Below are 24,907 nucleotides of genomic sequence, written 5' to 3'. Positions count from 1 at the left end.
GGCTTTGCTCTATCAAAAGACGATCACATTTGAAATTTGGAGATACAAGGTTTCTGCCCGACAGTGACGATATTTTAGTGATTATGTTGCGAGGTGATTATTATGATTATTTTGTATTATTCTGTTAACTTAGGTGAGATTACTTTATAAACCCAACTGGGTTTTTTAAGTCTCACCTGCACAACCCAAGTCAAATATAATTTGTTTCAAATGTTTTGTTCTTTTAAAAATGTGCAAATAAACAAATCAAATAAAAAAAAAATCAAATCAAGGAAAGCGTTGAGATAACAGCCATTTTGGTTAGAACTGATTGAAAATAACTTTGTACTTCAAGTTTAAAATGATACTAAATAATTTTTCAAGTGTCCAAATAAATTCCAAAATGTCAAATTATCTCGCGGCAACCCTGGACTGCCATCGCGGCACCCCAGGGTGCCCTGTCACCCACTTTGAAAACCCCTGCCCTAAAGAACAAATGACTTCCATCACTTCATGTCTTACCTTGATAAACTGAGGCTTAGCGAGGCGGACGGTGGCTACAAAGCAGACCTGGTCATCAAAGGCAGGCTGTAGTGACCGCTGTAACATCCCTGCTAGGCCATTCCTCGTCACATTGGGAACTATACAACAGAGACCACATGTTAGTGACCGCTGTAACATCCCTGCTAGGAGGCCATTCCTCGTCACATTGGGAACTATACAACAGAGACCACATGTTAGTGACCGCTGTAACATCCCTGCTAGGCCATTCCTCGTCACATTGGGAACTATACAACAGAGACCACATGTTAGTGACCGCTGTAACATCCCTGCTAGGCCATTCCTTGTCACATTGGGAACTATACAACAGAGACCACATGTTAGTGACCGCTGTAACATCCCTGCTAGGCCATTCCTCGTCACATTGGGAACTATACAACAGAGACCACATGTTAGTGACCGCTGTAACATCCCTGCTAGGCCATTCCTTGTCACATTGGGAACTATACAACAGAGACCACATGTTAGTGACCGCTGTAACATCCCTGCTAGGCCATTCCTTGTCACATTGGGAACTATACAACAGAGACCACATGTAAGTGACCGCTGTAACATCCCTGCTAGGCCATTCCTTGTCACATTGGGAACTATACAACAGAGACCACATGTTAGTGACCGCTGTAACATCCCTGCTAGGCCATTCCTTGTCACATTGGGAACTATACAACAGAGACCACATGTTAGTGACCGCTGTAACATCCCTGCTAGGCCATTCCTTGTCACATTGGGAACTATACAACAGAGACCACATGTTAGTGACCGCTGTAACATCCCTGCTAGGCCATTCCTTGTCACATTGGGAACTATACAACAGAGACCACATGTTAGTGACCGCTGTAACATCCCTGCTAGGCCATTCCTCGTCACATTGGGAACTATACAACAGAGACCACATGTTAGTGACCGCTGTAACATCCCTGCTAGGCCATTCCTTGTCACATTGGGAACTATACAACAGAGACCACATGTTAGTGACCGCTGTAACATCCCTGCTAGGCCATTCCTCGTCACATTGGGAACTATACAACAGAGACCACATGTTAGTGACCGCTGTAACATCCCTGCTAGGCCATTCCTTGTCACATTGGGAACTATACAACAGAGACCACATGTTAGTGACCGCTGTAACATCCCTGCTAGGCCATTCCTCGTCACATTGGGAACTATACAACAGAGACCACATGTTAGTGACCGCTGTAACATCCCTGCTAGGCCATTCCTCGTCACATTGGGAACTATACAACAGAGACCACATGTTTAGTGCTCAAGGTGTCGCTCTAGGGCTGTCACAATTATTTTTCATAATCGTCATAATCGTTTCCATGTTAAAAAATAGGAAAAAAAGTCAAAAACTGTGGAAATAGCAGATCCACAAGCTCGGCTATTTCCACTATCAATGTTATTTTTTTAAGTAGTAAGTTGTCAAATATGTCATTAATTTCTTTGTGTATTTAGGTTATGTGTCATATCTGTCATGTGCAACTTCAAAGCCTAAAAGCCAAACAGAAATGTAATTATCAACGACAAAAACACAATTTAATCGTTAATCGCAATTATTTGAGTGACAATTAATCGTCATGTAAAATGTCATATCTTGACAGCCCTAGCTCTCCATTTGTGTCATGGACAGTCCAGAAACACACAATACTTCAAAACAGTGGTTCCTTCCCAACCACTTTTCCTTGGAGGCCTGCCTTCTTACATCGGACAAAAGCCCCCCCACACGCGAAAATAGCCGATCTACAAGCTCACAATACTTCACAATGCAACGTGGTTTGAGCATGTAGATCTGCTGTTTCCTTTTATTAATTGTTATTGTTGGAGTATTTTTTACAATATAATGCTTGAAAAAAAAAAATAATAATAATAATTGTGATCATTGTCACCATGATGAAATAAACTGAACTGTGATCTTGTGATCGAAGCCCCAGGTTGGGAAACACTAACCATGCCTTATGGCAGGGGTCTTCAATGTTTTCAGGCCAAGGACCCCTTTGTTGAGAGAGAGATGAAGCAGGGACCCCCACAACCTTCTCATAGATTCCATATAGTTTCATCATTTGACAGCACAATCATCAGTGTATTTTGGGATTCATGCCAATTTGTGTTTTCAGATATTGAACCACTTGAACAATACTTGAACTTGAACAATACTTTATAAACTTGACCTTTCACCCTGTATTTAGTCAGATTTGTCCCCTCTACACCAAAGCTCTTTGCTAAAAATAGCCGATCTACAAGCTCACAACGCCGCGCAGCGCGAGGCGTTGTGAGCTTGCTATAGCTTGCTATCTGCTATCTTTGGCTTACGTTCTCAGAATATGGACACTAGGGTTCAAGTGGTTAATATAAAAAAGGAGAAAAAAAAACGTTCTATCACTCAGAGATAGGGGTCCCGGAGCCCCTGTTGAAGACGCATGCCTTATGGTAATGCACACACATCATGTCATACTTCAGTCTACATCTACTATGACTTTCTGCTAAAGAGCCCATAGCGCCACGGCAGTTCAGTTACAGTACATACCATTGGTGAGAGACTTGAAGTTGCCTATAAATTTCACATATTCATAGACAGGGGACTCCTTGGGGTCGATGGCCCCTCGCAGCATGTGACAGCAGAACTCCATCTGGTTTTTAGCTGAAGAGCAAACATATGCCAAAATGTCAAGTACCGACTCTTACAAAACAACACTGTGACATTTTATGCTTTGCCATGCAGGAGAGATTGTTTCATATATATTTTTTTTCTGTAGAAAGGGTTTCATTGTGTAACCTGGGACGGAACGTCGGAAACAGTGCATTGTAACATGTCAAAAATGCAAGATAGGCTATCGTTAAAAAAAATAAACCAGTCTTTCTAGATTCCTGGCATCTTGTCTTATGGCAAATACAAGGTTTCTGTCCAACACTGGCCAAACCCATTTGCACAAAACATTAATGCAGCAACAGCCATGGTGATTCATCGGGTTTAGACATGACGAACACCAACAAGGTTATTCGATTCTGATTGGATGCCATAGTGAATGGCCCGCAGCATCATGTGTAGGGATGATCTATTGTGATTGGTCAGCTTGGACCCCCATGTAAATTATATGGATATTTACTTATCGCCACTGTCGGGCAGAAACCTCGTATCACTAAGTTTCAAATTTGTATGTTTTTTCGCGAAGTAAAGCCCTGCTTCATCAGACAAGGCCGTCGCACAAAAGTAGTTAAAACATCTACAAGCACACAACGCCTCGCGGTGCGAGGCGTTGTGTGCTTGTAGATCATCGTTTTTCACTAGTTTAGTTATTTTTTTAATGATAAAAACGAACGGTTTTGGACATACAAGGTTTCCACCCGACAACGACGTTATAATAGATAGAAGACGTTTTTGTCTGAAGATGGAAGAGTTGGCTCTGAGTCAATCCAGGGTCAAACCTGCCAGGCTTTAAATTAGGTTTTGGCTAAGTCCCCTGCAGTAATGCATAATAAATGTTATTTAAGTCTTAAGGGCTAGACAAGTTTCTGGCTAAGATTTGTGCATAATGCATAATAAATGCTATTTAAGCGTTAAGGGCCAGACAAACAGTCTTTGGTCCACAAAATCACAGAGAGGCTCCAGGCTGTGTATCTTGATGTCACCACAGATTGCAGTGTTCTCTGGTTTTGGCTTTCGACTTCATATTAGGGCTGGGCTCGTCAATTAACCCAAAATACATCAAAGCCAACCTTTAGAACCTCGAATCAACTTAATTTTGCTCATGAAGGTTAATCGACTAATTGAGACGCAAGCATTTTTTCTTTATAATTTGTTATATCAACGAATCAACACAAAAATATCGTAATAGATTTTTGATAACCAATTAAATCAATTACTCTAATTAACCACCATTATACTTCATTCTACAATGGTGGTGTCCAAAAATAGCGAGTAATATTTCTTATACGGTCCTTGGAGTGGACGAATTGAGTGAAACCTCAGACCATTCTTTCAACACAGATATGTGTGTGCAGCTGTGTAAATAAAGTGTAATAAATACTCACTGAACTCCTTGCTATGGAAACATTATTATTGTCATTATGATGATCAGTTCTTAATCTGAGTGGCATTATACTTAACCTCCATCAGTTATAATATTTGTTTTTAATCCAGAGTGCCCTGACGGATTCACCAATACACAATATGGTGCAACTTGGCGATACGGAGACACAAGACAGAATGGTTTTAGCTATTATAGAGCCTCAGGGCTCTGTACTTGGCCCCCTCCTGTTTCCCCTCTATGCAAATATCTTCAGCAAAAATAGACTACAAGCTCATAGATCGTCTATTTTCACCGGATGTTCGCCCGCCAGTCAGAATAGGGATGGTAGTTTTTTTTAACCCATTTAGGCCTAAAATTATTGAATGCTTTAACTATTGAAAAATAGCAGATATAAGACTGGATTGTCTTATATCACAAGCTGCGAGCTTGTAGATCTGCTATTTTTGAAAAATATGAACATTTGTGCATTGAATATCTCATTTTTAAAGTGAACACACTCAAATATTTGCTTCTTGGGGGTCCCTGATACAAAATATTTTCAGACGGGGGTCGGTGGCCAAATGCATGAAAGAGTTTGAGCACCACTGACGTAGAAACATACGTTAAAAAAAAGACCTACAAAGTGCCGCGCTGCGAGCTTGTATTTTGCTATTTTTCAATAGTTAAAGCATAAAATAACAATACACTATAATGTGTTGAATGGCTTAAAACAGACCAGTACTAACTTTTGAGGTAATCTGAGCCGAGCTCGGATTCAGTGGGGTGCGTGGATAGAACCTTGTACACGTCAGAGTGTTCGCCCAGCGGCAGGAAGTTCAACAGGTTCTGGTCAACCAGGTCCGCCTGATGGACGCGCGCACGCACACACACACACACACACACACACACACACACACACACACACACACACACACACACACACACACACACACACACACACACACACACACACACACACACACACACACATGACATGTAGAACGTCTGTCATCGCACAAAAGACATATTGGAAATGTTTGACCTAATCGCACACAATAGATCCCGTCTAGACCTGTTCTACTACACAATACATGACTAATTCGTGCCATGCCGGTGAGAGGCCCATCACTCATCGGTCTGGGTGGACAAAGTAGATCCAGTACTTGAGTACAGTATACAAGTAATGTACCCCTGGTCAAATATTACTCAACAATAAATTATAATTTCCTAGAAATGTAGTGGAGTCAAAAGTGCATGCAATATTATCTTTGAATATAAATAAATAAAAGTAAATGTCCACCATCACTCACCGGTAGGTGCTCTAACAGAGAAGTGACACTCTCTGAGACGTAGAGGATGTTGCCATCAGTCATTATCGCTATGAAGAACCCATCCAGAGCCTGACAACACAATGAGAGGTAGAAATGAATGAACTTTTGCATGTCAGCCCTTCTCCGAACCAGAAATGTGATAATGCACTTTTATCAAAGCATCAACAACTTCACTCTGTATATTGAGTATAAAGCAAAGATAGCTGCCAAAACCTAACAAATATACTAGAAAATAAATTAAGTGTAAGGCTGCAAATATTGATTATTTTCTTAGCGATTAGGTACTTACTTTTTTTTGATTAATCAAATAAATGAGAAGGGTGTTTTTTGATAATAATTAAAGAATAATGTATATATGACGTTAATAGATTTCTTTGTATAATTTCCTAAATCAATTAGTCTGATTAACCACAATGCGGTGTGACATGTTCTGAGATTGCAAATAAGGCTATTTTACCTCAATAAGAAACATTTCCCCCAGAGATCTTTATAATTTTTTTTACCCTACATATTTTTATAGATTTTTTTACCCCAGATATTTTTATAGATTTTTTATTTGTGAGGGGAGGACGGAGCAGGAGATCAGCCGGAGAATGTACCGCGCTGTTGTGGCGAAAAGAGAGCTGAGCAAGCTCTCTGTCTACCGAGCAATCTTCGTTCCTACTCTCACCTATGGTCATGAAGTGTGGTTCATGACCAAAAGAATAAGATCACGGATACAAGAGGCTGAAGAGATAGGGTGAGATGAGATGTTTAGTCATCCGTAGGAGACTTGGAGCAGAACCTGCTGCTCCTTTACTTGAAAAGGAACCAGCGTAGGTGGTTTGGACATCTAGTACAGATGCCTCCCGAACCTCTCCCTATGGAGGAACTCTCTGCACGTCCCACTGAGAAGAGACCCGGTGGCAGACCAAGGACCATATGGGGGGGATTATATCTCCACACTGGCCTGGGATCGCCTCGGGATCCCCCAGGAGGAAGTTGTTAACATTGCTCTGGAAAGGGAAGACTGGAATTCTCTATTGGAACTGTAAACCCTGCGACCCGATTCCGGATAAGCGGTTGAAAATATATGGATACATTAAATCAATTAGTTTGATTGATGAAGTGCTGCTCCCCTAATCAAGTGCAAGTGGTTTTTTTACCCTCTACATTAGACATTAGACACTGATGTCATGAGACATCCAGTTACAGTCTATCATGCTGTCTTGAACTCATTGCTCTAGCTTGCTGTCCTGACTCTACTAGAGGTCAGTGACTCAGGCGGCATTCACACAGGCTTTTATTGCGATTAAAACGAATCCTGTAACGTATTGTCGGAAAATACACAACGTTTGGGCATGTGTGCAGACGCATCCGTATTCTTTTTCGAATCAAACAAACGAATGCAAATCCACAAAAAACGGTGGTTTCGATTCGCTACAGCAAACACTTCACTGTTGGTGTGAATCCATCCGTCTCAAATACAGGCAATGAAACATTGTGGTATATAGAGCCATTAAATCCATAGTTATATATAAAAGGTTAAATTATGACCATTAGCCTAAGGTCCATGCTGGCCGCCCCTCCCCTCAATTTCTAATCACTGCTCCCTCGATTGCGCGTGAGGAGTTGCTCACAGTCAGATAAAAGGAAAGTGCCACTGGAGTCACTATTTTATATCCTATATAGGCTATAGGCCTAATAAAATATAATTATGCCAATTTGTGGGTATCTCACCCTTGCTCTCTCTCTCTCTCTCGCTCTCTGTGCCAAATCATGTCCAAATGGAGACGCTTTACGCGCAGAGCGCAGAGAGAGAGAGGGAGCCAGGGAGGGCAAGACAAGGGGCAGAGAGAGAGAGAAACGTTGACGTTCTCCTCTTCGTAGATATTCATATCTTGCTAAAGTATTTGCTGTCTGGTTTATTGCTGGTAGATTTTGCGAGTCCCTCCGGCTGCCGCTGGTTTTATTTTTTGATTGCCTGTTTCCGACCGCAGATAAATAGGCGCCGCAATTTTGCGGGGTCCTGCTGTTACATTGTGAGTTGAACTTGAAGAATTAATAAACACAGGGAGATGGAGGAGGCATTATTATGCAGCTTGGATACATACATGTCCCGTGGACAGACGTTAACTTTGCGATTCCTTGTTTCGGATGACAAAGTGCAGTGTGAGCGCAAACGTATCAATTAAATATTCAAGAATGTGGCAACTTCTCCCCTGCCATTCGCACGACTAAACCGAATTATATTATGAGAATGTGGCCTCAACCAGGTTGTCACAGAGCCAAACTAGTTTCATGTATGAGCTGGCAACAAGGCATCAGCTGAATAGTGGATATCATCGCTGTCGGGCAGCAACCTTGTATGTTCAAAGGAACGTAGTTATTATTTATTCACATCCTCTTGGTAATACGTTTCATTGGTTCAATAATTTATAAAATCCCATGGGCAGACTTAACCACTTTCAACATCTCTGACAGCACAGCGACTTAGAGCCGATGCCTATACTCCCTCCCTCTCCAATTTAGCTCCTCGCTCGGCGCTCGCACAGCATCGGCAAGCGACGTCACAAATGCATCTTCCCAATGAGCAAACGCTCCAAACGCTACATAGCACCTACGTTGTTACAGAGGGAAATAGGCATCGGCACTAAGTCGCTGTGCTGTCTGGGATGACATCCCTATTTAGGGCATGTTATTATAGGCAAATAATAAAATGTATCCACGATTTTCCAACGGCCCATAGTGCATTGCGCAGACGTCTGCTTCGAGCTTCCGCCGCCGATTTACAAGCTCACAACGGGTTGCATCTGCGACGCGACGTGAGCTTGTATGTCTGCTGTTAAACCCGGAAGTTTGGTCCTGATAGTCTCCAGTAAACCCCCGGGGAAAATTGTGGATATATATTCAAAAGCTATTTACACTACTTTCTCACGTCAGACAATGAAGTAGGGCATTTATTTACAAAGAAAAAACAAAAAAAACATTCAAAGTTGAAATATGGAGGGAGATACAAGGCTTCTTTCTACCTGACAGGGACGATATAGCACCAGGTCAGCAACTAAAACAGGGGTCTTCAACGTTTTCAGGCCAAGGACCCCTTAGTCGAGAGAGAGATGAAGCAGGGACCCCCACAACCATAGATACCATATAGTTTCCTCGTTTGACGGCACAATCTTCAGTGTATTTTGGATTCATGTCAATTTGTTTTCAGATATTTAACCACTCGAACCATCAATACTTAATAAACTCGACCTTTCACTCTTTTTCCCCTCTACACCAAACCTCTTTGCCAGAAATAGCCGATCTACAAGCTCACAACGCCTCGCAGCGCGATGCGTTGTGAGCTTGTAGATCTGCTATTTTTGGCTAAAGTTCTCCGAATATGGACGCTAGGGTTCAAGTGGTTAATATAAAAAAAGGAGAAAAAAGGTTTCTATCAACAAACAAAATAAGAGGGTGGTGTTTCTGACCTCCAGCATGAGCTGGGTGAACTCCTCGTTGCTAAGGAACGGAGGTTTCCAGTCCTGCCTGATCTCACTGGACTCTGACTGGGCAGCAATCTCTGCAGGATAACAGGGGAGAAAGTGTGATAAATGATATGAGGAAATCCCTCTTCCAAAAACAGGCGTTACCTACATCATAAAAAAAAAGCCATAAACACATTAAGTGCCACTTCCCTTTTACAAGCCCGGTCTCATAACAAGAGAAAACAATCTCACATGGAGGAGCTGTTACAGTTGTATTATGGGGATGGCTATTGCTGTTTTCACAAAATATTTACACAATGACATCTGTTTTATTAACATTCATCGGTAATGCCTATGTGATAACTACATGGGTAAAGGCAATTCATAGAACAGGTAGAATAGTCAAGTAAGTCAAGAGCATTACACCACTTTACAGTAATGCAGCATTTTAAACCAGGAAAAGAGAACACTTATGCCATATAATATTAAGGTATTCCCAAAATATCTAGACTCATATCACAATATCAATATAGTTACCCATGTATTGCCCAGCCCTAAGTGCAGGTGAACTCATGAAAGAATAGAGTCCTTCAGGAATACCAGAAGAGTCGCCGGAAAGAAACTCGCCTGGGCTGATGGTTTTGAATGACTGATTTAGGTATTTATTAGAAGTTTTGGATAGGAAAGGGTACATTTTCATGACAGTACAGTTCACTGATACAATGTCAACTAAAAGGAAACTCGGTAAGGCAAGGCTTATTTGTTATTTCCCCATTGAGATTCTTAATATCCTTATATACCTCTGTAAACTATGCCTCAACTGTTAAACCTAACCTTATTCATAACCTTAACCTTGGTAAAACGGTGCCAAAACCTAACCCTATTCCTAATCTTAACCTCAGAAGGTTATTCCTAACCTTATTCTCCTTATAACGTTATTAACCTTACAAAACAAATACAAGAATAAAAGAATCTCGCAAGTTTCTTTCCGGTGACTCTACAGGTTACCTCCTTCAGTCTGTGCAGCTGAACCTAAACACAGAATAAAAAACGTTTGTGGCGTCCTCACCTTTATGTTTACAGAGGAAGTCGATGCTTTTTTGTAGGATGGTAGACTTGTCCATCTTCCTGGTGTTGCCTGGCAACATGGTGCCCAGTTCCTTGATGAGGACATTGAACTGGTCCCTCCGTTTCTTCTCGGACTTGTTACGGGACACGCTGTAGTCAATCAATCACTTGTTATTTCATCTGCAACTTGTTACATGTCAGACCAAAATGAGTAAAACATCCACCTGCTAAAATATGCCTACATTTACCTAAATCAGGGGTCTTCAACAGGGGGTTGGTCTCCTTTTTTATATTAACTATATTTTTATATATATTAAATATTATTTTTATATTATTTAATAATTAATTGACATGATTTCAAAATACACAGATGATTGTGCTGTCAAAAGATGAAACTATATGGAAACAGGTTGTGGTCCCTGCTTCATCTCTCTCTCAACTAATGGGTCCCTGGCCTGAAAACGTTGAAGACCCCTGACCTAAATGTAATATTATTGTATGTGAGCCGGTATAACTTGCCTCTCATACAAACTATGTTTGTTACATTGCATTTACTTTTCCTGGTTACCTTATAGGCCTATGTATAACACTTATCTACTTGAAATCAAATTGAAATAGTGTTTTAATGTTTCAACACATTATAACAGGGGTCTTCAACGTTTTCAGGCCAAGGACCCCTTAGCTGAGAGGGAGATGAAGCAGGGACCCCCTCTACATATTGTATAAATGTGTGATGGAGATTCTCATCGATTTCATAGATTTGTTTGACACTCACTTAAAATCTTAAATCGTCGATACTTAGCAAACTTGACCTTTCACTCTGTATACTTGGTCTGCTCTTTTTTATCTCTACACCAAACCTATTTGCCAAAAATAGCTGATCTACAGGCTCTCAACACCTCGCGCTGCGAGGCGTTGAGAGCTTGTAGATCTGCTATTTTTGGCTAAAGTTCTCCTCAGAGTATAGAGATGCGAGGGTTGAGTTGTTCATTTAAAATAATGATTCTATCACACAAGGATTTAGCTGCCCTCTTGTAGTAACTCTTGTGGACCCCCTAGGGGTCCCGGACCCCCTGTTGAAGACCCCTGCATTATAGAATAATCAATGTGTGACACTATTGTGTGACATGTTGTACAACAAAGTATTTTTTTGTATTAATTCATTTTTTTAACATTATTCGATTACTCAAAAGGACGCAAAAAGTATCAATAGTTGCAGCCCTAAAGTACATGTGACTGACATTACTCCAGATAGAGAGTGCATCAGTCTGTCTATCTCACCGTTTTGCTTTGTCCTTTTCATCTTCTTCCATCAAGCCATCCATTCCATCAAAGATGGAAGAATCATCCCTGTGGAAAACACAGACAGACATTTTTACAGCGCTCTGCGTCTGTGCGTGTGTCAGCTCGAAATGCAAGGTATGCATTGTTACTATAGCTAACGATGGAAGTTTCCTAACGAGAGGATTCCTACATGCCTGTGGCGTGTTTATTTTTAGGCCACACAAAAAAAGGAGAGAGAGAGAGACTGGCAAAGAGGCGATGAAGGAATGTGTTGTTTGTGCCAGGAAGGTTACGAGTTCATTAGTGACACCAATTGTGTTCTTGGTAGTGACTGTCACGATTATGATTAATTGACGGTCAAATAATTACGATTAACAATTTAATTGTGTTTTTGTCATTGACAATTGACAACATTTCTGTTTGGCTTGAAGGCTTTGAAGTTGCACATGGCAGATATGACACATAACCTAGATATACAAAGAAATGACTGACATATTTGACAAATGTATACTTAAAAAAACATTGATAGTGGAAATAGCCGATCTGCTATTCATTCATTCATCTGCTATTTCCACTATTTTTGAAAATATATGAACATTTTTCAACATGTAAACGATTATGACGATTATGACAAAATAATTGCAATTATATCAAATAATTGCGATTATGTCAAATAATTGCGACTAGACGATTTTTAATGACTGTGACAGGCGTAGTTCTTAGGGTGTGCACGTGTTGCAGTATACTGTATATACCCAATGCTAGATGTCATGGTGGCTGTTGATCAGGGCTGTAGTGATTGGCTTTTTAGGCGTGAGGTCGGCATTTGGAAGAGCACCTGCGGGGAAAGCAATATGAACATAGCGTGAGACGGGATCATTCCTGGAAATAAAATGCATGAATGCACACACACACGAACGCTTCTGTTACACTACTTAAAAATCGGAACACATAGATTAATACACCAGGCTCTAACTTATTAGGAAAATAAGCACAGAACAAGAAATGTGTTCTTTAGAACATGAAAGAAAAATTACAATATCCTTGTTGATACATGCAATTACAACTAGGGCTGTGTGGTATTTGATATAACATTCATATCAATTCATAGGAGAATTTATATTATCATCAGTCAGAAATTGTCACAATATCGATATTGAGGTATTTGGTCAAAAATACTGTTGATTTCGTCCACAACGCCCAGCCCTAATTACTGTACATTTAATTGCATGTATGGACATTTAGAGTTATTCAGTTGTACTGTTCTGCTGAAATGTCATTGTTATTGACCATCTGTTTTCATCCCTGATATCGCAGTACAACCCACACATATTCTTTAAAGACAACTGGACTACATTTTGTATAGAAAAAGCGCCACACTCTATGTAAGCGCATCACATTTAGCAAATACAAATCACATATAAAATAGATCATCTACACATAGTAAAACGACTAACCATTTCAAGAGCTAATTCGAGGCAGGACAGCTGTGTGCATGTGTGTGAGATTAGTGCTCACCCCACTGCAACTCGTGTGCACTGTCAGTTAGTTACTGTCTTGTCCCGGGGGTCTGGGTAGGGGTTTGGGTGTCAGTGCAGATTGGAAGGTCAAAGCTAACATTGAGGTCATCGGGTTGTGAAAGGGCACTGCACCGTGGGAGGCACATAGTAGTCAAGCCAACCTACAGGAAGGACCAGAGCAGACAAATGGGTCCCAGGGATCAGTAGGTCACAACATAAAAGAAGGCATTTTTGGGGGTGATTTTCCACTCAAGTTTAGCTTTAATCGGTCAATGACCTAATACTAGACCTTACCCGTTCGAAGATATGTGCCGCAAAATATGTGCAGAGTGTGGGTTATGGGGAAAGTAACTGTAACTGGTGCGTGCGTGAGAATATGTGGTAGCATCATAATGTAAGGAGCAGCCCATGGAGGAGTGTATTTATGATGTATACAAATCATTTAACAGCAAAATTAGGTGAATAGAAGTATGGGGATGTATGTGCTTGCTCCACATGATTTTTCCATACCCGTTGGAAGATGAGACACACATCACCCGGTGCATGCGTGACCCATGCATGGAGAGAGAGAGAGAGATAGAGAGAGAGAGAGAGAGAGAGAGAGAGAGAGAGAGAGAGAGAGAGAGAGAGAGAGACTCGTCACTGCAACATTCCTAACTGTGAGAGAGGTGTGTGTGGGCCCGGGGCTACAGATCCCATGGCCTGGAGGAACGGACCGTAACCCTGACAACAGGCTGTAGAGTTGAACAGAAGTGGTGAAGAAACGCTAATAAATAGCTTGAATTTGGGAAAAATGAAATTCGGGCTCCGTCACCGTGTGTATAATGCTAATGGCCAATGCCATGTTAAATTTGGGATCAGTCGCTGAAGCGAGTGAATAGATAATGCATTGTGTGACTGACTGACCTACTGACTGACCTACTGACTGACCTACTGACTGACCTCTCTAATTATAGTATAGATGTGAGGGGAGAGGTCTTTCAGTCCGAGTGTATCGAAAAAGCAACTGGGTTAAGGCAGCGGAAGATGGTCATTGGCTGCGCAGAGGTGCCAAAAGGCACCTAAACCTAACCTTAACCCTAAACGCTGGTGAATGCTAACCTGGTGAAATGCTAACCTGCCGACGCTGGTGAATGCTAACCTGGTGAATGTTAAACTGGTCGCACCAACGGTGCTGCTTTTTTGATACACTCGGACTGAAAGACCTGCAAAAAAACAATATGTGAGAGATATAATATGAATGAGAGATAATTGAGAAAGGAAACAGGGAAATACCATCTTGAGCTAATTGATCCCATCCTTAATTTTTGGAGCTGTGTGGAACACAAGCTCCCTATACGTCTGTCTGTCTGTCTGTCTGTCTGTAGCCTACAGTACCTTTTGTGACCACACGAGGGCGCTGTTGTTCAGGCCAGGCCAGACACCCACACACACACACACACACACACACACACACAAACACACACACACACACACACACATACATACACACAGCTCCACTTCGAACAGAGGTTCGATTTTTTTCAAACTGACTCCCATAGAATCTTAAAAAAGTATAAAGCATTGAATAACACTAGACCAGTGGTTCTCACCCTTTGGGTTGGGACCCCCAGGGGCGTCCCCAAATTATTTTGGGGGGGTCCCCAGATGATTAAATTAAGGTGCAACATTGTTTTCTTTCTCAACAGTAAACAAACCAACATAAAGTTTAAGTGTAGAGGGTATATGCACATTTCTTAAGTGACAATTAAAGGCATTAAGGACGTTTTAATATCTCTAAAATTAAACATTGACCAAATTGTCAAATATTAGAGGCCGATCTGCATGCTCACAATGCGAGGCGTTGTGAGCATGCAGATCTGCTATTTTCAATAGAACCGTTTCATACAAAATGTAATACCACTTATGCTCGTCAGGCCAGGGTGGGGGGTCCCCAGTTAAAATATGATTATTTTGGGGGTCACAGTCTGAAAAGGTTGAGAACCACTGCACTAGACACTAGTTTAGCACAACAAGGCCTCAAAGGAATGGAGTGCAGTAAAAGATATTCTGAAACTAATAAAACTAGCCCTTACCCGTTCAAGGATATGAGCTCCCAAATGATGTGCAGTGTGTGGGTTATGGGATGTGCACTGTGCACACAGTATATGAGGGATGGAAAGTAACTTTAACTGGTGCTTGCATGATGTAGGAGCATCAATGTAAGAAACCCGTTTCTTTTAATGGCTCGAGAGATACTGTCCGCCCCCCTCCCCCCCCTCCGGATCAGGATCAGGTCATCCGGATGACCCATGTGCCATGTTGTCCACGATGTTGGTCAAAATGGTTTTAGAGACTTACTTGTTGTCTATAGAAGAAACTTTGCATGCGAGCCTTGGTCTTGTGATGGTCTATCTTCTATCCATTCACTGAACTGCCCAGCTTCAAGATGCTTTCACTTCACCTGATCGCCACACCTGCAATAGAACAATATACACAATATACACACTTGGTTACACGCACGCACGCGTCAAGGCATTCTAATAGAATAGAATGATTCTATACCTCTGCAAATTACCAACCATAGCCAGCGACCCGACGTATAGGAATTGAAATGCAAATATGCTGGTGGGTTGCTAGGGTAGTTCCACATTATGAGACACGCTTTTCCGTAGGCTTTTCTGTAGGAATAGTACCTTCATTTAAACATTGCGCTATTTCATTAAGCCTCTGCCAACTTGATCCACATGGAATGCGGACTGCCAAAAAAAACACATCAGATTTGTACAGTAAAACCAGCTCAAGCCACAGGTGTTCATTATACAACCAATAGAAAGCAAACCATCTAGCTATGAGGCTAGCTACTGTAGCTAAGCTTTGCTACCGAACACAGAGTCCAGGTATAGACAGACAGAGTAGAGAACACCACTGTCGTCTCCCCCCCTTTGTTCCGGAATCCTCCCGGTTAATGAATGAAAGTGTTCTGTTCCACACCGTGTAATAACACCTTACTGACAACCATAGCACATCATTCACCGTTTGCATGCTGGCTGGCGCGGTAGATGAGCTCCTGTGCTCAAGCTGTCACGCAACCCACTGACATTGTGTGCTGTGCACGAATAATAATCTCCATAAAATGTAGCCAGGGAATCTGTTACAAAACATCGGCGGCGGAGACGCGTCCCCCTTTTTTTCACATCAGAAGATCGAATACAAAAAAAACAATCTATCATCTCAGCGCGGCGATCATCGAAACATTTTCGCGGCAGATGTAGACTATAAACACACACACACACACACACACACACACACACACACACACACACACACACACACACACACACACACACACACACACGCACACACACACACACACACACACACACACACACACACACACACACACAGAGCGAGAGAGACTCCCCGCACACACATACACACTGGCACACATTCACACGCTCGCTCGCCCACTCATCCGTACACACTCATACACACCAGCGCAAAGTACACACACACCATACACACACCGCTCCGAATGTGGGTCACTGGGCCTTGCTCTCCCTCAAGCGTGCGGAAACACTTCCAAAGCCTCCTCTGCAGTCCGATCGCTTCCGCACGCAAAAAGAAACACACACACCGTTGGTAATAACGCTCCCTGGTCGCGCTATACGCCAACGTTGTACGCGCGTTATTAACGTCGTATTGTTGAATCAAAAAGGGCTTACCTCGATCCCGATTTCCCCCACCATTTGGCTCGGTGTTTTGCTTTTTTTTTTAAAGGTTGCATGGAGCGGGTGGTGGTGGGAGGGGGGCTGAACAGAGGCGTCAATTGGGTATGGCAGCTGGGTATGCAGCTGCCATACCCTGGGTCCAGGGAGGAAATTAAAGTTACTTTTAAATATAAATACATGAATGTCTCTTTGTCTATCTGTGCTGGTTAATATGTTATAAAATACAGTAAAATAACTACAAATGCAAAATGTTACAAAATGGTCACTTCAACAAGGTAGATATTCTCCACATTTCTATTCATCTTGACAGAATGGTATATTCCCAGGTTCCGCAGGTCAGCTGCACAGGTGCAATGCATTATTGTTAATTGTGGCACGTTTACTAACAATGCCAAGTTTAGCTGCGCTTGAACAACCGTTCCAGGCTGCCATAGGCCTATCCATCCCAAGAAACCGTAGAAACGGGGGGAAAAAAGAAAATGTACTTCTTAAAATAAATGAATCGTGCCTGTTGATAAGGTATGGCAACATGACTGGTGTCTTGAACGCGCGCGACACGTGTTGCCATACCTTAGCTTTTTCTGAACTGACGCCACTGGCTGGACTCCGAGTTGGGTAGAAAAACAGGAGGCCTACTTCATATTACGACGTACAGGCATGCGCACTGGAATGGACACAGCAGACAGCAGAGAGCTGCAAGTACAGTAGGGCAGACAGACGGATGAATGAGAGAGAGAGAGAGAGCAACAACAAAAAGCAACATGTTTGTAGTAGGCTATTTACAGCTATGCAAGCGACTCGTTTCGTATATAGAGACAGACAGATGTTGTTCTATTTGGATTAGATTGTAATTCTACATTTTGATTGCAATAGGCTTTGAATGAATGAATGTGATAAACGATTAATCTAAACCCTTTAGGAATCGTGCATTCAGCATACTTGTGCATTATTTAAAAAAAATGTATGTAAAGGGTGGTAAAGGATATGCACATTGAAATGTTTTTTCCTTATTTGTGCCGTGCAATGTTATTCATTTATATATTAGAACACAAACAGCGCCATATTGTACACAACCAATATGACTTTGCAGCAGGGCACGTGATCGTGCTGTCTGGACCGCTGGACCTGGACATGTTGTAAGTGGCTTTTCTTTTAGTGAATGAGGAGGTGATCATCATCATCACATCACGGCTGCGGTAGGATCAGAGGTAACGTAACGTTACACAACCACAAGGAAGGGTGGCCCGGTCGTCGAGGAAGGGGGTTTCCCTCGACAGCCAATCAGAAAGCTCTGCAGCCCATGACGTGGAGGCTCAACTGTGGATTCCCTTTACTGAAGTTCAAAATGTTTAAGGATGGAAGCTAGTAGCCTAGCTGAGCTAGACATCCCAGCCATGTTAAAACAAGGAGGGAATGCAGTTACTGCAGATACTGCAGTTAGTTAGCTAGATGCATTAGTATCTAGGCTGGCCCCAGGCCAGGAAGCCAGGGGGGGCCTAGTATTGATATGTTGAAATGTGCATAAACATCTAACCCTCTCCTATAGCTAATGCCAACAATTACAGGCTGCCACAACACACTATCTAATTTCAGAGACATCATTTGATGCATTTGTAGCCTAAATAGAACTAAATAGTTCTAAATAAGTTAACAGAGTGAGCACCAAATTCAAATCTGTTAATAAGAGCTCTTTCAAATATATATTGTTAATGCCATATAGCTATTTCAAGTTAAAAGTTTCAGTTTCAGTTTATTTTTTATTTATAGTGCAATCATCGCCCCAATTAACCACATATTGCTATATATGCCATATGCAAATCTACAAGCTCAACACATTGCAGTGATGTGTTGTGAGCTTGTAGATTTACAATTTTACAAAAGGCCTATTTTATGAACATTTCTGAACATCTTTTTTTCCATGTCAGGGACACGTTGACATTGCTACCCTGGACTGGAATCGAACCCGGGACAACCAGGGGCTCTGGTTCCCCAGGCGGGCTTCCTAATGAAAAGGTATCTTATGGTACCTTTAATTGAACTAATCGATTTAATCGATTATAGAAACAAAATAATCAGTAATTTATTAAATAATCAATTAATAACCTATTCCTATTTGGGCATGTTATTAAAAGCAAAACCTTAAAAGAAATATTTGATTGATTGATTGATTGATTGATTGATTGATTGATTGATTGATGACTGTTAGAGTTTGCATAGGAAAAGGTACAATTTCATGACAGTACAGTTCACTGGTAAGGTCAACTAAAAGGATTCCTCCAAAAAGCCTTTGGGCTTGTTTCAATTGGGGTCCTTTTTTTAACTCACATATAGAATGACAGACAAATAAACACAGTACTATGCAGAACATATAAAAAAAATCACACCCAATGTGAAGTGAGCGGTGGTCGTGCTTGCATAACGTCATCAGACTATAGGATTTGAGTCTACTGTAGGATGTACAGGCTATGCTACACACACACGTTTTGCTATGGCAAAATGCTGAGGAGAAAGGCTACAGACATACGACATATGACATCACTAGAAAACATGGTGCTACGTACACACATTTTGCTATGGCAAAATGCTGAGGAAAAAACACAATGCAAAATAAATGGTATTTACAATAGAAAGGATAGGTTTTGTTTTCTTTTACCAGTTTCGAGTAGCAGCCGCCTCTATAAGTGGCTTTTCAGTGCCGTTTTAAAGGAAGGTATAGGGATTTACACTCCTTTAAGGCCTCCTTTACTGTACTTAAAGTAGGACTGTCATCTAAGTATTTTCAGGTGGTCAGAGTTGGCCATGGTGGAGCTCATGTGTTATTCATGAGATTCAACAGTTTTATGAACCCTGTCCTTCCTCCTTCCTCCCCATCCTCTCATCTTTCCATCTCAGAAGCAAAAAGCCTTTCCTGAAAACACCCACAAAAACCATCAACAACCATAACTGTAGAGCACTTAGCTTTGGAACAGCCTGTCTTTGTTTACACAATTGTGACAAAATATCTAATGGACCCACACGATTTCCCACAAACAAATCAAATTAGCCCCATGGCCCCATTCTGTCCAGTGTAGTTTGCCCACGGAAAAGTGCATTTTTGATCAACGCATCCTAGACTGGAACCAGAAGATATTGGGACCATGTCAGAAATATCGTTTGCTTACATGTCATCCCTATGATGGGTGGTTGTTTTTAATCCATTAACAAAATCAATCAATCAATCAATCAATTAATCAATTAATTCATTGCTGGAATCAATCAGTCAACCAAAAAGTTGGTTTAATTAGGTACGGCACAATGCACATCATAAATTATATTCTCTCTGAACTCGTAAACTGAACTCGTAAACTGGACGACGTACCTGTACTGAAAGGTTGGGTTGCTGTAGGATAATGGAAAGTGGGAGAGTGCTATGGGACATCCTTTCCCCACACAACAAACATTTCATCACTGATGTGGCACCATGCCATGAGTGGCAAATGTAGGTGTGTGAGTGTGTGCCTGTGTGTGCGTGCGTGTGCGTGTGGTGTACTTGTGTGCTTGCGTATGTGTATGTGTGTGCAGGGACATGCTGGGCCCCTGATTCAGCCCGGGAAAAAGAGTTGTAGAGGCCCTCATTGTGCGCTATAGAGAGAGATCTCTCTCTATAGCGCTGCTGCTACTCTAAAAGATTAGCCATTTCAGATCATGACAAGTGACAAGCCAGTGGGCCAATTACTGTACATGAGTTATATTTCGTCGTTGTCGGGTGGAAACCTTGTATGTCCAAAACCGTTTGTTTTGTATTTATATTTATCATTTTAAAAATGATTTAAAATAGTGAAAACAGCCGATCTACAAGCACACAACGCCTCGCGGTCTGCTGTTTTCACTACTTTTGTGCAAACAGTTTAATTTTTACTTTTGTGCAAACAGTTTAATTTTTTCCTAATGGCCGGCCTGGACCGGCCGGGAATGAACCGACCGTTCGGGAGTTGTCCCACTTTTCCCAATGGCCAGCGCGTCCCTGTGTGTGTGTATAGTCACATACTGTAGCATAGCCATACCATGTCTAAAGACATCCTATGCTTTCCAGTGTGAGCCATTCTAATGGAATGTACATTTAGCAACAGACCATAATTAATATTGAAATCCCGACCCAGCTGGCAGCTTCATACTTTCACAGTAGGGTTTAATTGAGGCTTAAATACTGACAGTTGATGACATCAAGCCTTAATTGCAGGCTCTCTATTACAGTATATGCCTCTGGGGCTTGTTGTTGTGAAGACAATGTTATTCAAAGAGATGGGAATGATGTAAACTGATCACATGCATAGCATGCAACGTGTGTGTGTGTGTGTGTGTGTGTGTGTGTGTGTGTGTGTGTGTGTGTGTGTGTGTGCGTGCGTGCGTGCGTGCGTGCGTGCGTGTGTGTGTGTGTGTGTGTGTGTATATACCGGTATGTGTGTGTGTGTGTGTGCGTGCGTGCGTGTGTGTGTGTGTGTGTGTGTGTGTATATACCGGTATGTGTGTGTGTGTGTGTGTGTGTGTGTGTGTGTGTGTGTGTGTGTGTGTGTGCGTGTGTGTGTGTGTGTGTGTTGCTTAGCAAAGAGCTCATGCCACAGTCGTTCCAAGCTTTCTGGACAGAGGAAACCTCACCAATATACTCACTATCAAGGTTTTAATAGCGTTGCCTATAATTTCAAATGTTATGTTTGTTTATCTCAATAATTGTGCATCTGTCCATCCCTTTGTTACTGTCTGTTTGTGTATTTCTCTCTCACTCTCTGAATGTGTCTGCAAGCTGTGCATCCTCAGTCGCTCATATTGCTTTTTCTCCTCTGTCTGTGTCTTTTCCCCCACACATCCTCTTCACACGTCTTCAGAGATGTCATCCCTTCGGGAAAAGGAGATGCAGAAAGTCTTATTCCGACCTGAGCGACAGAGATTGGTGGAGTTTATAGAGATTGTGGAGCTGGAGCAGGGAAGGCATTTTCTCTGTGTTTCAGGTAATTTTGTTGTTTCTTACTGATCATCTTACATAGTGTTTATTTAAAAATCTTCCTTGGATACACAGTATAACAATTAAAGCACTCTGTGATTATTATTAGGTATCTGTTTCGTTCTTCCAAATATATATACTGTATATATTTCTTTATATGAGTGTACAGATTGTTACAGTAAATGGTCATAGTTGTCTTCATCCATTTATTAGATTTCCAGCTACAGCTATTAAGATGCCTTTTGACAGACTGTGTTACTTATAATAATGCAAAGGCAAAATCATTGATCAAATCACTCCTTGTCAGATTTTGTGCCGCCCACGAAACGGACACCCAGGCTTGAAATGATTGTTAAGGTCCACTACATTAATGCTGATTAAATTCTGTGCTGCTCTATGATCTGCAGTTCCACAGAGCAAGGTGGTACAGATATGCATCGTCAGATGTGTGCCGAAGAAATCCTCAAAGTCTGGATCCAAGGGTTGCCATACCAAACGTTCTCGACTTGAGGATTCCTACGAGAGGATGGAGGTCTGGTCCCTTCAAGACCTGACTCTGATAGATGGACGAGACCCTGATGTAGTGAGTTCCTTAAGCTTGATTTATGCTTGCTGTCTGTTATACAGTTTTGTTTTGCTTTTAATCACTGCGGTTGAATTCCGGTGGGATCATTCATTTTAATTTGACATTCATTCTTCTGTTCTGCGATCAGACAATTTATTGTATCTTACTATCTTACTATAAATAAAATGTGTAATACTAAAAAGAAAAACATCTGAATACTAAAATGACTAAACCACTTATACTTACTTTATTACATTCAGTCATCTCTTGATCCAGGGCGGCAGTGGCTCAGGAGCTAGAACGGCCATTTGGGAAACGGAAGGTTCCCAGACTCCCAGTTCAATCCCAGGCTCTCCTAGAGTTAGAGTTAGTGCCTTTTATGGTTTCCCCCGCCATCTGTGTGTATGAAAGGGTGAATGTAATACACAATCATTGTAAAGTGCCTTGGATAAAGGTGCTATATAAATGCACCATTTATCATTTGTCAGGCTTGTTGCTAAAAACATTTATGTCTTGTTTGATACTAGCCTGAATTTTGATAGCCACATTAATAATCTTATTCTGGTATGTTTTCTACCATCTCAGGAACATATCCAGGATCAGATGAGCTTTTAAGATACCAAAATAATAATACACGCTTTTATTTCTTCAGAAAACACTCAATGGTCAAAATGACAGAATGTCAGAATGCTGCTGCTATATGTTTAACCAAGAGAACAATACTCCTATTGTAACTTCTCTATAATGGTTGCCTGTTATTTTAGGATACATTTTTAAGAATTTACTGATTACCTTTAGGGCATTTCATGGTCTGGCTGCTAATTACAGTTTTTGGTTATTAACTCTTTCCGAGCCTGTGTGGTTCTCTGGTTGTTCCTGAGTTGAGGCTATAGACAACGGGTGACTGTGCCTTTGCTATCCGGGCTTTGACTCTGGAACAACCTGCTGGAGCAGCTCAGACTTTCTAAATTGGTCACTACTTGTATTGAAAGGTCTTTCTATAGATTGAAATGTATTGTAATTTTTAATATTTTTCGTATCCATGTACTTTTTATACAAGTAACCGTGCCTTTACTTTTACCGTTTGCCCTTTGTTTGTTTTCATTTCAATATTGCCTTGGCACTTGGCAGTGGCACCTATTTCACGCCTTTTGAGGCTGGCTATAATTGGCTTCCAAATAAGGGGCCCATACAAAAAATCATGAGCACTTCATTCAATCATCAGATCATTTGCCGTTTTATTATTGTTTCCCTGCATATTTGTATTTGTTGATTCACACAGCACGTTTTCATTTGGATTATTTGATTACACACTGCAGGTTTGGATAATGCTGTCATGTTTCTGTATGTTCTTTTATTAGAATTATTTAAATAGCCTATATATATATATTTGTTTTGATAGATAAAGTGTATTACTTCTGCTTACAAAATTGTTATATTCCATATTATAGTCAATTAAGCTTTTGAGATGCTGCATCAATAAGTTACTCAATTACAATTTATTACTTTACTACTGGTTAGCTTAAAAATAACAGACAGACAGACAGACAGACAGACAGACAGACAGACAGACAGACAGACAGACAGACAGACAGATAGATAAATGAACACCCATTTCAGTCAATAACATATTTGTTCTCTTTTCTTGTCAACGCTCCAAGGATGACCCCTGTTTTCTGATGCACTTTGACAAGGTGCGTGTAGTGACTGCCATTACCTGCTCTGCCAAATACGCCCTGGTGCGTACCCTGGTGGTCCTCAGTGACCAGTACTGTGACTGTCAGACACAATTCAAGTTGACGAACTTTGACTTGGCTTACATCAAACCCACATGCAACTACACAAACAGAGGTGACTGTGTTGTGCTCATGCAGTTCTGCTTCTATGCGTTCAACCTAGTTTGTCTGTCCATGTGCCCTGTTCCTATGGACTAAATGTTGTATATAGCCAAATGATTGTACTCTGTGTGTGTGTGTGTGTGTGTGTGTGTGTGTGTGTGTGTGTGTGTGTGTGTGTGTGTGTGTGTGTGTGTGTGTGTGTGTGTGTGTGTGGTGTGTGTGCATGCCTGTGTATGTGTGTGTGTGTGTTCATTATTTTTTTGTCTTTGTTGATCTATACATGTAGGCTATGTGTGTGTGTTATAACATGACAACATGTAGTGAGTTAATGGATGGCATTTTATGGTGAATAGCCTATATGTCAGCACTACATCAGTAGCCTACCATATCAAGAGTCAAGACTATTTATGTGGAAAGACATTATTTTCTATTTAGATATGTTTTTAATTTTAAGCAGTGTGTGCGCTCGTGTGTGTGTGTGTGTGTGTGTGTGTGTGTGTGTGTGTGTGTGTGTGTGTGTGTGTACGCGCGCGCGCACGGCGTGTGTGACTGTGTGTGTGTTCATTGCTAATAAAGGCTGTATACTTGACCACTGCCAACTTTGTAACACTTTT

General features: G+C 41.4%; 2 protein-coding genes across 3 annotated transcripts in view; one reads left to right on the top strand and one right to left on the bottom strand.

Annotated features, from left to right (window-relative positions):
* clockb (clock circadian regulator b) overlaps positions 1 to 16,394 on the bottom strand; it is a gene marked incomplete at its 5' end in the record, with an annotated part of 39,748 nt that extends 23,354 nt beyond the window's left edge. The window contains 11 exons of one of the 2 annotated variants that reach the window (XM_080721989.1): positions 502 to 620; positions 3,065 to 3,178; positions 5,294 to 5,411; positions 5,858 to 5,947; positions 9,334 to 9,425; positions 10,400 to 10,548; positions 11,680 to 11,748; positions 12,438 to 12,520; positions 13,201 to 13,363; positions 15,543 to 15,658; positions 16,218 to 16,394. In XM_080721989.1, coding sequence (XP_080578115.1) covers positions 502 to 620; positions 3,065 to 3,178; positions 5,294 to 5,411; positions 5,858 to 5,947; positions 9,334 to 9,425; positions 10,400 to 10,548; positions 11,680 to 11,748; positions 12,438 to 12,454 — 768 coding nt within the window. Of the gene's footprint in view, positions 1 to 501; positions 621 to 3,064; positions 3,179 to 5,293; positions 5,412 to 5,857; positions 5,948 to 9,333; positions 9,426 to 10,399; positions 10,549 to 11,679; positions 11,772 to 12,437; positions 12,521 to 13,200; positions 13,364 to 15,542; positions 15,659 to 16,217 lie in introns of those variants that run through there. The other variant, XM_080721988.1, reaches the window with a different exon arrangement.
* Positions 16,395 to 18,383: 1,989 nt separating this feature from the next.
* On the top strand, positions 18,384 to 24,410 carry exoc1l (exocyst complex component 1 like). Its single transcript, XM_080721345.1, has 4 exons — positions 18,384 to 18,925; positions 21,775 to 21,897; positions 22,298 to 22,473; positions 24,117 to 24,410. Exons 2-4 carry the CDS (start codon positions 21,777 to 21,779, stop codon positions 24,387 to 24,389), a joined length of 570 nt encoding a protein of 189 aa, XP_080577471.1. The 5' UTR covers positions 18,384 to 18,925; positions 21,775 to 21,776; the 3' UTR covers positions 24,390 to 24,410.
* Positions 24,411 to 24,907: the final 497 nt, after the last annotated feature.

This window comes from Nannobrachium achirus, assembly GCF_963921795.1.
Source record: "Nannobrachium achirus genome assembly, chromosome: 3".
Classification (NCBI taxonomy): domain Eukaryota; kingdom Metazoa; phylum Chordata; class Actinopteri; order Myctophiformes; family Myctophidae; genus Nannobrachium; species Nannobrachium achirus.
This window is presented reverse-complemented; position numbering and strand designations above follow the sequence as displayed.